The sequence below is a fragment of the Sturnira hondurensis genome, unplaced genomic scaffold (assembly GCF_014824575.4).
Source record: "Sturnira hondurensis isolate 20B ecotype Veracruz unplaced genomic scaffold, ASM1482457v3 Scaffold0019006, whole genome shotgun sequence".
In the NCBI taxonomy this organism is placed as follows: Eukaryota; Metazoa; Chordata; class Mammalia; order Chiroptera; family Phyllostomidae; genus Sturnira; species Sturnira hondurensis.
The window spans coordinates 6,076,877-6,090,538 of NW_028091637.1; the positions used below are offsets into that span (position 1 = coordinate 6,076,877).

Consider the following 13,662-nt stretch of genomic DNA (forward strand, 5'->3'; position numbering starts at 1 on the left):
TTCATGCATCTCAGTAAAGCATACTGAAAATAGGCATGTACATTTCAATTAAGTTGCAGTTAATTCTTCAGACTTACTATTATAAAACTAATTTTTAAAAAAATTTATATTGTTCTCATTTAGAGTTAAGTTTATATGGTCCATAGCTAAAGAACTGACTACTCCTTATAACACAGCCACCTAATTAGTCTTAGAGATATTACTGCTATTTTAATTTTTATGCGTAATGTAAATATTTTTAGTTCCAGAAAGAGAGATTATTCTTTTATCCTCTAAGAGTCAAAGCACGAGATATAATGACAATATTAACAAAATGACCCTTTACTAAATAAAGGAACGTGTTCTTTCAGTAGGGAAGAAAAACCAAAAAACTCTGTGGATGTGAACGGGAACCACCTCCTTACCTGGTAGGAACAGGGACCTCAGTCAGCCCTGAGAGCAGGACAGCCGGGGCCAGCCTCACAAAGGCAATGATGGGCCGTTCCAAAAAGTCCACTTCCCCCACCAGCACATTGGATGCTTCGGCTCCCGAAGGGATTTTTCGCATGAAATTCATATCGACCTGTTGACAAATAAATAATAATTTAAAATACCATTTGCATGGTGTTTGTAAGGCTATTTAAAGAGAAACAGGAAAGGAAAGACACTTTTAAGACTAGCATTTGCTAATCAAAACTGGTGATCTAATGAATAAATAAATGCCAAAATTCTTACAAATACAAACGAATGGAGTAGACAAATACAAAAAAAAAGCAAGCAAAATACATCTAGGAAACGATACTCCCAACCGTTTTAACTGTGATAATCTTTACTATTTCAGAAATCTAAATCGTCAAACACAGGAAGCAGAGAAAAGTTTCAATGAATATAGCACTATTCATCAAAAACCGTTAAGGACAAAAGTAGAGTTTACAAACTAACAACGGCTCGTGAAATTATACACAGTGCTAAAAAAAACTACTTCATAATAATCTATTGCTTAATCGTAGAAATAAATTAATCTTAGAATAAATAAATAAATAAATCTTAGAAATAAATTAGTCCCTTTGTATTTTTTTTTAATTAAGTCCTTTCCATTTTAAAGAACTCTGGGCATTCCCCAGTATTTTCATTAAGTGGAAGAAATGCTTTTATTTTTATTTAAAACTAAAATAAATAGCCATTACGGGTATAAATACACGGTAGTGCCATAGGATCAAATTTGGTGGTCTGTGTATAATGACAAAGAAGAGGTTACAAACACAGTGGTGAAGCACGGGAACTCCATCACTGATATGCTTTCACGCAAGGCACCAAACAACCACTCACAGGGCTATCTAGTACAAATAAAACCAGCACTTACAGCGGGCCTCTTGAGTCCCACACCCAGTGTGCCACAACTACAGTGCCAGGAGGCGGACTCCTGCCCAACAGGAGACAAGGAGGTGGACACAAGGATAGGCCAATTAAAAAAATTTACAACCGCGACAGAGGAACAGAAATAGAACACGGCCGCTGCCATGTCTAGAGGAGGTCTCTAATGTAAGTTACATGAACGGGTTCGTTTAATGAGAATGAGCTGCAGTTTCGTTCCTGAACACTTTTCACTCATCTGAAACAACAGGAGCACCAGTGAAAACAGAATCGAGTTAACACAGGTAAAAGTACGACAGCCCTTTTGCAAGGTCACGTGAATATACGGGACCCTTTCGCACGGTCCCATATGCAAGGCTTTTTATAATTGTGCAGCAGAAAACCCATTTAAGCAAAGTTACATAGACACAAACCACCATTTACACTTGTTTCCCACAAAATATGATCTATACTTTGCATTATTAAAGACTGAAGAGAAATAAATGTTATTTGAAATAATCACATTTAATTAAATGTCTGACACTGGATATAAAAATATTAAAGCATTGAAAGTATCCTGTAGCAAATTAATAGCATTAAAATGGCCACATAAAACCTATTATGCAGACGTCATACTCATAAAATACGCCTTAAACTCAATTGTTATTTGAACCTGCAGTTTTTTGCCCCCCTTTTGGAATATTTCCTTTTTCTGTTTCACCTAAATACTCATCTACCAAAATAAAAAAAATCCTTTCAGATTTGTTTACTTGGTTTAGTTGGTAGATGGTTTAGTAGAGATAGGCAAGTTGTTTTTAAATCTGTGCCTTCCCCTACCCACGGGGAAGCGCTGATACGCTCCCAGTGGCATCCCATGAAGTCCTGCCAGCATAAGGCAGTCATTCTGGGACACGGCAGCCGGGGAAAGGTGGATGTCACTAGCTTTGCTGTAATGTCACTCCCAGAATCAATCTTTCTAGCGGTGGCAGCTGTGGAACAAGTGACTTTATTTCAAAAGTACTGAAGTTTCACGATATCTAGGAGCAGGTATAGATGAAACTACTGTTACTCACAAACTCTTCTGACCGAATTTAAAACTAGCGAGATGCAGTTATATTCAAGTGCTCTGAGACTGTCACCTCGCTCACAATTTCTGACCTTAAATTAACCTACCACAAGCAACACACGCAGATTTGTAAGCACCTCTCTATTAAAAAAATCATTATAGTCAGTGCTAATAAAGGCACTTTGCTAGCCATTTTCTCAGTAAGAATGAGCAGGAAGATTCACAGTTAACGAGAGAATTACCTTACTGAAGTCAACAGTGCTGTTTTCTCTGCTACCGCCACTTCCGTTACCTTTAATCTCTCCACTTTTACTAGTATCCAGGTTTCCAGGTGCAGACTGTGGAGAGGCCAAAATACCTGTAGTTGAGAATAAGCAAATTCCAAGTTAGTAAGGAGAAAATTCACTTTGTAACCTAATTCTGCTCATTTCCTGAAAGTGATGGTTTATTGAAAGCAAATGTGCAAGGTAAAAAAATAAATAAAAGTGCCAAGTGTTAGTACCAAACCAGCAAGACTAGAATAATATTTTAAGCAATAACAAAGCTATACATTTTAATATTTACAACAATATCATCAGATTTTACAAAAACAGTGGCCTTTGCAGAAAGAAAAAGAGTGAGTAGGTGCGGGACCACGGAAGAGGGGAGACCTGCGACTGACCGCCACCCCAGTTGCTTAGACATTATTACACTTCCAATACACCTAACACACATGTGAACTGTGGAGGGCAACGATGCCTAACCACACTCAGCATGCTTCCAACAATAACAACATAAATCTTCTGATAAATACTAAATGTAATTCAGAAAATTTAAGATCCATATCAACTAAATGTAGGTTAAATTTACCATAATCTTCCATATTCCTAATAGTTCCCTCACGAATTTTCATTTCTCTTGGGTAACATTTATGTGCTGTCTACTAAAACGCATAACCTTATAATAGCATTTTTTATAATATAAATACCAAAGGGAGGGTTTTTTTAAATCAAACAGATCAATATTGAAACAAGCACTTTCTGCCACATTGTAAACTATGTGACTTTTAAGTAATTCACGCCATTTCTGAGATCCAGACAATCTTAGAAAATTAGTTTGTCTGGATTACAATGGACAGATGTATGTTCTGCAAAACTAGCTTGTTTGGGTGACAAATGATGTCTATCCCAACATTACTGCACTTACTTCAAGTGACAGTCGGCAGCAACACTGCAGAGCAATAACAACCTAACAACACCCTGAACCATGTGACCAATTGTTACCACCATGAATTCTGCAAAAGCTTCAAATCTCAACAATTTTAAAGTACATCACAGATTTCTACAACATCCAAGATTTCTAGTTCAAGAACATGGAACACTATGTACCCAGGAGGAAAGGCACTAAACTGAGTTACAACAGACCGAGTTGACTTTAAACTCTGCCACTCACACAGCAATCTAGTGACCCAGAGACACTCAAAATTAAACTGCTGGTGATTCCCTCTCATAAACCTTATGGTTAGTTGTTGGTAAATAAACCCAGAATTTTAAGCACATCACATATATTTGATGCATCTAAGGAAGTTTTCATCTTTCTAGAATATCACACACTGTAACTGAAACTAAGTCAGTCAGGTCTGGTGTTCACACTCAGTGAGAGAAGACCTTTGTGATACACTTCTCTACTGAATGCCTAAGGCAAGATGTCACTGCGGCCCCAGACAGCAGCATAAAAACCCATATCCAATCTATTTAGCCACACACTCATTCTCTGGAAGTGTTAAAGAATTCTGGAATAAAATATTTCCTGAAACCTAACTCATTTTTCAGCATTTTAGCTTAGCACAGGAAAACTATTAAGATTCCTCTCCTTCTACCTTTGTCCCTGAACTCCCAGAACAAAATCCACTCCTGTAGTAAAGTACAGGCCCAAGCAGGGCGTGGGGGCAGGGGGAGTAAGGAGTATTTCCAGTGGTTTCCACCAACTCCCACACAAGAAAATGACAAACATCATTAAGGCCCTGGCACCAAGTGCAACAGAGCACCGATCTGTATATACCTGCAACCACTGAAAATATTCCATCTGTAGATGTGTAACAAAAGAATACACGCGCAGTTTCCCCAAACTGTCCCAGCAAAGAGACTTTGGAGAGAAGAGTGGAAGGAGGAGAAGGTTATGAGGGACAGTAAGGGTAAAGTAGGTATAGGAAGAAGAAATGATGGGAAACTAGATAGTGTCAAAACTAGAAGATGTGACCTGAAGTCACTTAGCGAACTCGGCCATCTGGAACCTGCTAAAAACATCACACCAGGTATGTATTAGTTTTCCAACATCATCTTCTCTATGTCGTCCTTCCTCTTCTCCATCTCAGCTAAGCTAAAGCTGTTTTCTCGATCAGTAAAAAAAGTCTCTTGGCTCCTATAAAAAATTCCTAGTGCTCAGCATTCAATGAGTAAATTCCCCAAAGTTAAAACTATCGTTAGCACTGAGAACACAGAGGGACAATACTTCTTTCTTTAAAAAAGAAAAAAAAAAATGTGTACATACAAAAGCAACACTGAGATTCAAAAATCATACTAGAGAAAGACAAATCAAAGTTCTCAGAGTTTTCTGTCATTAAAATTTTGAAAAGTAGAAGCAGTTGGCACAATGGTTTGCAACCTGGGAAGATATTTGTCCCCCAAGAGACATCTGGGTTGGCACAACCGGGGCCTGCTGCTGGCAGCCAGTGAAGCAGGACCAGGGAGGCTGCCCAGTGCCCTGCAGTAGGCAGCGCGGGCCCCTGCGACAAAGAAGGGTCCCACAGCAAATGTTCACTGTGCCAACGTTGGGAAACACTGAGTGAGAACAGCCATTTTCAACCTTTTTCCTCTCACGTCACACACAAACTACTTATTAGACTTGGCAGCACAAAAAAATATATAGTTTTTGCCAATGTGACAAAAAATAAGTATAATTTTAATTGCTTTACAAAAACATATAATAATCATAGTAGTAGTAATTACCTACCCTTTTTGCTCCAAAGTGAGTTTTTAAAAAAATATATTTTGAATATAAGAATTTCTGGTATCAAGAATTAACCAATCAGATACAACCTTATTATGCAACGTGATAGTAAGATGCAAGTCTATTACATGACCTACATACAAGAATCTATGGTTCAAGGCCGGGCATTCACACCAAACAATTATGGTTGTGTTGGCTGTTGTCATTTTTTTTATTTGACAATCTAAGGGGGAAAAAGTCAGTGCCTCTGACTAAATGTCAGGAATTTCATGTTATAAAAGTTCTTGCAGCACATCAGTTGAAAATCTCTGACTTAGAAGACAGTTACAAATCCTAGAAATGAGTTTACCTTTTTTTCATATAATTTTTCTCCAAAAAAAAAAAACCTAATGGGAAACACCACTTTCCTTTTCACTCTGGGTATGCACAAATAATGACCCGTGGCGTAGTGTCTACGACATTAGGCTTTTCAAGATTATCCTGAGGATACCTCTTCCTCATTTAACATAACATCAGACTTCAAGGAAACGAGAGTGTCTAGGTGCTTCAAGCACCACGGTAATTAAACAAGGAATAGTATGCAGTCGTTCCTATCATTTTAACTACATACTTCTACAGCAGTCTTCCTGAACAGTAAGTAACTGTGAGCTTTTCCTTGTCTTTAGAAACTCCCTCTCTCCCTTCCATTCTAATTCCTTTTCCTTAGAAAGGCTGGTAAATCTCACTGGCATACTTATGGCAGAGGGGGAAAAGAAACTGTCTTCCTCAGTTCTCAGTTAATTGCTCTTCTTATCCCTAACGACATGGCCTAATAAGTCACTGAGACCCGTGTGTCCCCTCCTTTCTATAAAAAATTTGTAGTGCCTTATTATTAATAACCTAAAAGCTGGTAAAACAAGAAATACTTAAGTGTTACTAACAGATCAGTAAAAACAAATGCAAAGATGTAACTTTATAATCACTTTTGTTAAAAAAACAGTAAATCTTGCTGGTTCTTTATAAATTAAGAGGGATGATTATTTCTGAATAATAATTTCTAGGGTTTTTTTTCTGATTTTAGTTCAGTTACCTCATTATTATACTACATCTTTTTTACAAAGTAGTAAAGCTTACAATGAGTAACTACACTGTATGGGCCTTGTTACAGGTAGATCTCAGTCCAATTCCTCGCTCTGGTCATTTACAGTATGATCTTAACATCTCTAAGTCTCTGTTTTCTTCATTTGTAAAATAGGGATAATACCACAAACTTCATCGAACTGAGAGGAGACTTAGAAATACGACAGATGAAAAGCGCATATACCTGTATGTGGAACAAACTTCAAGATAAGGGTGGCTATAACTTCAATCACAATTAATGTTACAATGATTTAGCCACAAAGATTCCATTTGTTAACTTCTAAAAGTGTATCATTGCCCTGGCCAGGTAGCACCATCCTGTACCCCAAAAGGTTGCAGGTTCAATCCCTGGTCTGGATGCATAGGGGAGGCAACTGATCAATGCTTCTCTCTCACATCAATGTCTCTGCCTCTTTCACTCGTCCTCTCTCTCTCAAATCAATAAACATACCCTCAGGGGAGGATTTTTAAAAAGTATATCATTTTTTGGCAACAACAATGAGCTTTAATTAAATGTACTCAGCATGCTTGGATACAGCCAATAGAGAGAGCGAGAGGCCGGTCACACAGTGGGAGGAGCACAAAGGTTTTCAGGCAGAGGACTTAGGCTGTCACTCACCAGTTTGCACGATCCAGGGAAAATTACTTTTTCTGAGTCTGAGTTTCTGAAAATACTTATATCCACCTAATCTGCACAAATTTTTATACCAATTAAATAGGCTAATTTAATGACTATATACTACCACTGAAGTATTTATAGAAAATCTATGTGATTAAAAATACTAGTTAGGATTCAAATACATCTTCTACGAATTGGGCATAAATATATGTAAAAATGTATAAATGATTAATATAAAAGAGGCAGTGTCCCGTAATATATTAACCCTTAAATAAGTTACAAAACTTTTAATAAAAAATCATTTTCCCAATTCACATACAAAAATATACTCTAGCCACACTATAGGAACTCTGGTCTTAAAAAGTTCAAGATAAATTTGGATTAAAGATAGATATGACATGAATTAAATAAAGGACAACTAAAATCTATGCCAAAATGTAACACTAATCTTGAAATAATGATCCCAGGCAGTCACTGGGGAACATCCATCTTTTAAGGGAAAAATGACAAGAAACATTCTACCTAATTATTATTAGGAACATCAGCACAGACTGCAGTCATTGGGCAAAAGCAGCACAGAGAAGATAAAAGGCACCTCCCCTCACTATAATTTATGTACAGTGTATGCATTCATGTTATGAATGAACAAGAAAAGCCACCATTTTCTAAAAATCATGGCAAATTAAAAGATTACATATAAAAACATCTATGTTTCCCTGAACCATTCAAATGCCTTGACCTCACAAACCTCAGTGAAAAGTTTTCAAAGGGCTTAAGTTACGGTGCAGTCTTCTTTGCAGTCTTAACGTCAAATTTTTCATAATTCTATTATTTCCCGTAATATAGTCTATCGAGGGGAAAAACCATGCAGAAGGCAAAATAAATCGTAAGCATCGTCTGCCAAGGCTGCTCAAGCTAGGTGCTACCAAGGGCATTCCAAGTGCAAGTGACCCAGAGGCAGAAAGCACCACACATGGAGGAGTTTGAATAGTTGCCTGGAGTTATGTCAACATTTTCCTCATTCTTCTGCTCCTGGCCTTTCGGCGCTTCTAAGTCTTCCTCTGGCGGATGAATGACTACTGTGGGAATATCATCACTAGCAGGAGAAACCAGCAGCTCGGGGACCTGCAGCTGACTCTGTTGGGAACTTCTGGAGGTCAGGCGACGGGTGCTAGGGCTAGGAGGAGGGCTGTTGTGAGGGGTGGGTACTGGGGTGGTACACCTCGAGCCTGCAGGGGTTCCAGCTCTCGAAGAAGGAAGAAGATGACTGAGAAGAAGAGATAAAGGCGATTCTCCTCTCAATGAAAGGTTTGAGGCAGACAGACCTGTGCGCAAAGAATGGCGGGAGGCTGAAAGGCCTTCCCCTGAGATAAAACAAATAAATGAAAAACAATGAGGTTCACTGAAGAAGGCAATGGAAACGCACACACACAAATCAATTTACACCGTAAATTGCAAGCTTTAAAGACCCAATATTTCAAATTCATGCTATCAGGGTTAGCATGGCAATCAGGTTTTTAAGTGTTAGAAAGTCACTGAAAAATTGCTTAAGCTACAATTAGTTCCCTGAAGATGTAAAAATAATAATAATAATAATAATTTAAAAAACAATGCTACTGTAGATTATAGGGGACAATACTGTTAGTAATTACAATGCCCAATAGTGTGGCTTTTTAAAAAAAGAACACTATCAATGCAAAGATGCTGGTTCAATAAATGATAAATATCAAATAAGAATATAATACAAAAATCTAAGAACTAGAACCCAAAACAAAACTTACCAGCACTAACAGCTTATTTTAGTGTATTTATCCTATACTGTATCAAACCACTACAGATAATTATCTCTCACCAGAAAAGTCTTTAACAATATTAATAATTCCTAACTTAAATCTAATCATTAAAACATTAAGTCAACAGTACATCACCTATTAATAGCTCTCCCAAAGTAAAATTTAACATTATACAAGTTACAGTAATTTTTTAAAGAAAAACATTGTCAATTTTAAAGAATATATATTCTTTAAAAGCTCTCTAAAGATATTAATAAATATCCTAAAATCGGCTTTTGTTTGTAATACAGCAGATAAATTTAAACAAACGTGGACAGTATTTAATCTAACTAAATAAGCATAAAGTATTTCTCACCAACAGCAATAACAAAGTCAGTCTAGCACATTTCACAAGGTAATGTAGACTCATCGTTCAAACACCTATTCTATGACGTGTACCATAATGAAATTACAATGTTTTTAGGAAAATGAGATTTATAACAATCAATCCCATATGATCTAAGTCCAAGTAATCAAAGCTACATGCTCAAGAGATCCCAGAAATATTAAAAACAAAGATAAATCTCCCGCCCCTAAACAACTGCCATTTAGTGGAGAAGTAAGCTCCATGCAGGAGAGCTGTTCAATTACAACACAATACAACAAAGTAACAAAATTCCCATGCTCAAACGGCATTTAAAAAACACAGCCATTGTCTTAGGATTCAAAGGAACCAAATTACACCTGGAAAATAATCTATCTAGACACGGTGCATATGAGAAATAAAGATTTAATAGGGTCTCTCTGGGTAAATAAACTCACTTTTGACAAAAAAGCAGAAAAGATATAATACACAAAAGATAAAAATGATAGGCCAAATGTGACAGAGATGGCTCGCTTTTAAACTGAACTTGGGATCCTAAGAGATTTTTGTTTTTGTTCTTAAGTTTCCGTAACGATACAAAGTCACAATTTAAAACAGAATAAAAATACTTTCTTTTAGGGGTCCAATGCTCAGAAGGAAAATGGATGACGGCATGTTACACTGAGCTGCCAACAGTGATTACTGTCCATTTTAGACACAGTATTAAACCCCATCACCTGTGGCTGTTCGCTGAAGGACATTTAAAATCCGTACTATTATTTCAGGGACAGAACGACACTGGCCCATCCCCCTGCCTCTTCACTGTAATCCTCAGAAGCCTTGAGTAATAGTAGCAGCCGGAGGAAACAGTGACCCTCAGAAGCAACTCTAACCCTTGGCACCTGGGTCTTCCAGAGTGGCTGTCATCAGCCCTCTTGGAGAGCCAAAATAGAACCCCAATGATGTAATCCTCTGCTTTAAAAAGAGCAAAGGCAACACGTCCCCGAGTTCCAGCGTTAAGACAGTGACAAAAGTAAATGGCTAAAAGGACCCACTGCCCCCCCACGCCCCACACATAACCCACTGCTGGACAGAGTGAGGGTGCAGGGCAGGGACACGTGGGTCTGCGCCCGCTGTCACCCCTGGAGTAAGACAGGAGCAGTCCTGAAGACTTCTCCCAAATTGTGTAAGTAAATACAGATCAAGGAAATCAGCACACCAACCCAAAAACACTTGTTATGCCCATCTAATAAAGTATATTCAAGAGATCAAAAAACAAAAAAAAGAAAACCACAAGGAAAAAATCTAACATGGATAATAAGGTTCTACCCAAGATTTAGAATTTTTAAAAGGTTAAACTAAATTCATAGATCATAGTTGATGCCTCTTTCATCAATTACACAAGAATTTGTGAACAGAAATAAAAAAAACAGGAAGGAGAAATAATCCAGGGTTAGAGAGAGTGACAGTGTTTAAATATTACTGATACTTAAGTGTGCTCCACAGAGAGTGAATGCTTGAAGTTCATTATTTAAATAATCTCTACAGATAATCCTGTCATGTTATAAAGAAAGACATTTCAGAAATATTACGAAATACACAAAGAATACATTTTTTAAAAATATATAAAAAGATAATAAAATGACCTATGGAATTATCTGGAAAAAATGTCTTCCTTTCCGCTAACTCTGACACACTGGAGTGCTGTTAGAACGGAAGTGTTAGCGAAAACCAGATGCCACAACTTATCTCACCATTCCTCTCAAGCAAGTGAGGGTCAGAATGTTTCTTGCCTATGTCTGCAAAAGATCGAACGAGGGGAATCCGACTGGTGAATCTCTTCTCATTCTGATGATGGTGTCTCTTCAGAAGAGCTTCTCTGACATTCTCTCTGATGGACTCATCCAGCTGGCCAGAGGCTATCATGTTGTCCAGTACCATATCTAGTCACAGAAAAAATAAATAGACAAACCAACACACACTTAGATAAAACTGTAGGTGAAACCGTACTAGAAAAACAATATTGTTACACAGCTCTGCAAAGTGTTGTTCTCTGCTAATACTGAATAACATATGCATAACGGTAATACAAACATTATCCAACAAAAATGAACAAGTTACACAGAGACCCTCATATCAATAAGTACCATCATTTAAAGAAAGACTGATGCTCTACACTTACTCCTCCCTGTAGTTGCAAGCGCCTTCCTGATGTGGATACAATCAATTCTATTAAACTGAATATTCAGTAATACTGGTTTCCTAAGAAGTGCAGGTATTTTACTGCTTTACCTCATACTTTTCCCCAAAACTGTAGATGAGTATCTGGACTCATTCATTTAATCTTTTAACTATTTACTGAGTAGCCATTATGTGTTGGGAATGCATCAGTTAACGAAGCAGATTAAGTTTCTGCTCTCACCCTTCCAGAGGCAGAACCACCAAGGGGCAAACAGATAAAATATCATGAAGTGATCAGTTCTAGGAAGATGGGGGTGTAGGGGTTGGGGAGATTGACGGCCATGACATTTGACAAATTACGGTGGTGACTGGACTACTTTTCATTTATGGAGTACATACCAGTATTTGTAAGTAGTGCCACCAGAGACACAAGTGTCAAGCTTTCAAACTTGTGTGATTACTCCAAAAGTAAACTGGGGGGGGACCAACCCAGCAGGTTAACTGTAACATTGACACAGTGACTGCAAGCTACCGCACGAGTGACAGTGGATTATACAAAACATGGACTGAAATATTACATTGTGTTATGTGATAATCACAAAGCCGAAGTAAGACCCGTATGTTCAAATTTCAATACTCCTAATTCAAATTTTCCTTCACAAACACAAAAAAGGAAGGACTTTTTGTGATCATTTTAAAGGTTTGTAGCATGTGGTTAAATCTAACAATCTGGTTCTCCTGAAGATCAAATACTATAGACTTTTTTTGTTTTTCCATGGAACTGATCTATAAAGGTAGTCACCCTATCAAATTTATTACCACTGAACTTAACGTTAGTTTGAGCAATTATTGTTAATAGTGAAATAGCTTTACCACAGGTGTCTTTTTCTACTTTCTGACTCCACAGTATCTTTCATCTCCCCAGTCGAAACTATTCCAGTAGATTAACTGGCCTAACTTGCTTCTAACCACTTCCTGATCCAAAGCCACCCTACATATTCCTGCCAGAATGATCTTCCTGGCACACGCTGGATCACACAACTCTCCAGCTTGAGCATCACTCAAGAGCCAAGCTGCCTACCCAACAAAATCCAATTTCTTAATCCTGCAATTCAAGACCAGGCACGACCCACCTCTAATTTATTTTCCAAACCTGTCTGCAATAACTATTTGAGAAATCTGCACACACACACGGCCTTCCCTGAAAGCACCCCCGTCTGTGCTCTCTAGACTTCCCTTCCTTCTCTTCAACCTCCTTACACCACTTTTCTCTTACACTAACCGCTGCTTGTGCCCATGTGCTCAATGTTCTGTAAGGTGTACAGTTAATGTATTCTGTAGATCTGCCCCAGACACCTCCATCCAGAAAACAGAGAAACAGGAAGCTCTTTCCTCTCCATTTCCAGAAAACCGACTCCGTATCTGGCTCATGATTCTACTCACTTTCTTCCTGATACTGCAGTTCTGTCTAATCTCAGAGACTCCAAAACTTACCGGAGGCAAAAAGTGTCACTTATATGTCTACCCTTCATACTGCCCTGCACTGAATGGAAGCTCAACATATAGTTGCTAAATCCACGACCTAAAATTCTACTTTATTTCCCTTATTGAAGTATCTCTAATTTCAGTACGACTTAAATGTAAAAGCGTCAATTTGCTGTAACCTGCTATTTCATCTAAAGTGCTTGCTCGCATATCCAGCATGACTGTTCCATTGAGGATGCAACTCCTCAGTTCGAAAAGACTGTGCAAAGACAGAGTTGCCACGTAGGGTTTACTCCACCGGTCACCGCCATCTTCAACATCCTCTTCAAACTTCAGCCATCTGAAAAGAATAATGTATAAGACGACTTTGTAAATAATGACATTTTCATTGGCTTATTTTCATATGATAAATGTAAAGTTGTTCTCTTAAAGCAAAACAAAGGATCACTACCCAAACGAAACTTGGCTACAAACACATTTTTACAATTACCGTATTTTGCCGGGTATCACGTGCACATTTATTGCCCAAATTTTTAAGGGAAAATAAGAATGCACATTATACATAGGTAGAACTAATTCTGTATCTAATTTTGGTTTTACTGTATTCTGTCAACAAAATATTTTTTTCCTGAAAGTTTGGGCCAAAAACACGGTTGCACATTATACATGGCAACACACTATACGTGGCAAAATACAGTAGGTGGACTCCGGTCTACAATATCTATGAGTCACAAGT

General features: G+C 37.8%; 1 protein-coding gene across 11 annotated transcripts in view; it reads right to left on the reverse strand.

The window, feature by feature from the left end:
- The window catches only part of SLC4A7 (solute carrier family 4 member 7), a 98,067-nt gene that overhangs the window by 42,532 nt on the left and 41,873 nt on the right, over nucleotides 1-13,662 (reverse strand). For 3 of the 11 annotated variants that reach the window (XM_037070734.1, XM_037070733.1, XM_037070735.1), the window contains exons 5-9: nucleotides 13,106-13,266; nucleotides 11,015-11,203; nucleotides 2,641-2,756; nucleotides 1,343-1,402; nucleotides 405-562 (exon numbers count right to left, since the gene is read on the reverse strand). In XM_037070734.1, coding sequence (XP_036926629.1) covers nucleotides 405-562; nucleotides 1,343-1,402; nucleotides 2,641-2,756; nucleotides 11,015-11,203; nucleotides 13,106-13,266 — 684 coding nt within the window. Of the gene's footprint in view, nucleotides 1-404; nucleotides 563-1,342; nucleotides 1,403-2,640; nucleotides 2,757-8,119; nucleotides 8,489-11,014; nucleotides 11,204-13,105; nucleotides 13,267-13,662 lie in introns of all 11 variants that reach the window. The other 8 variants (XM_037070736.1, XM_037070739.1, XM_037070741.1 and 5 more) reach the window with 5 other exon arrangements.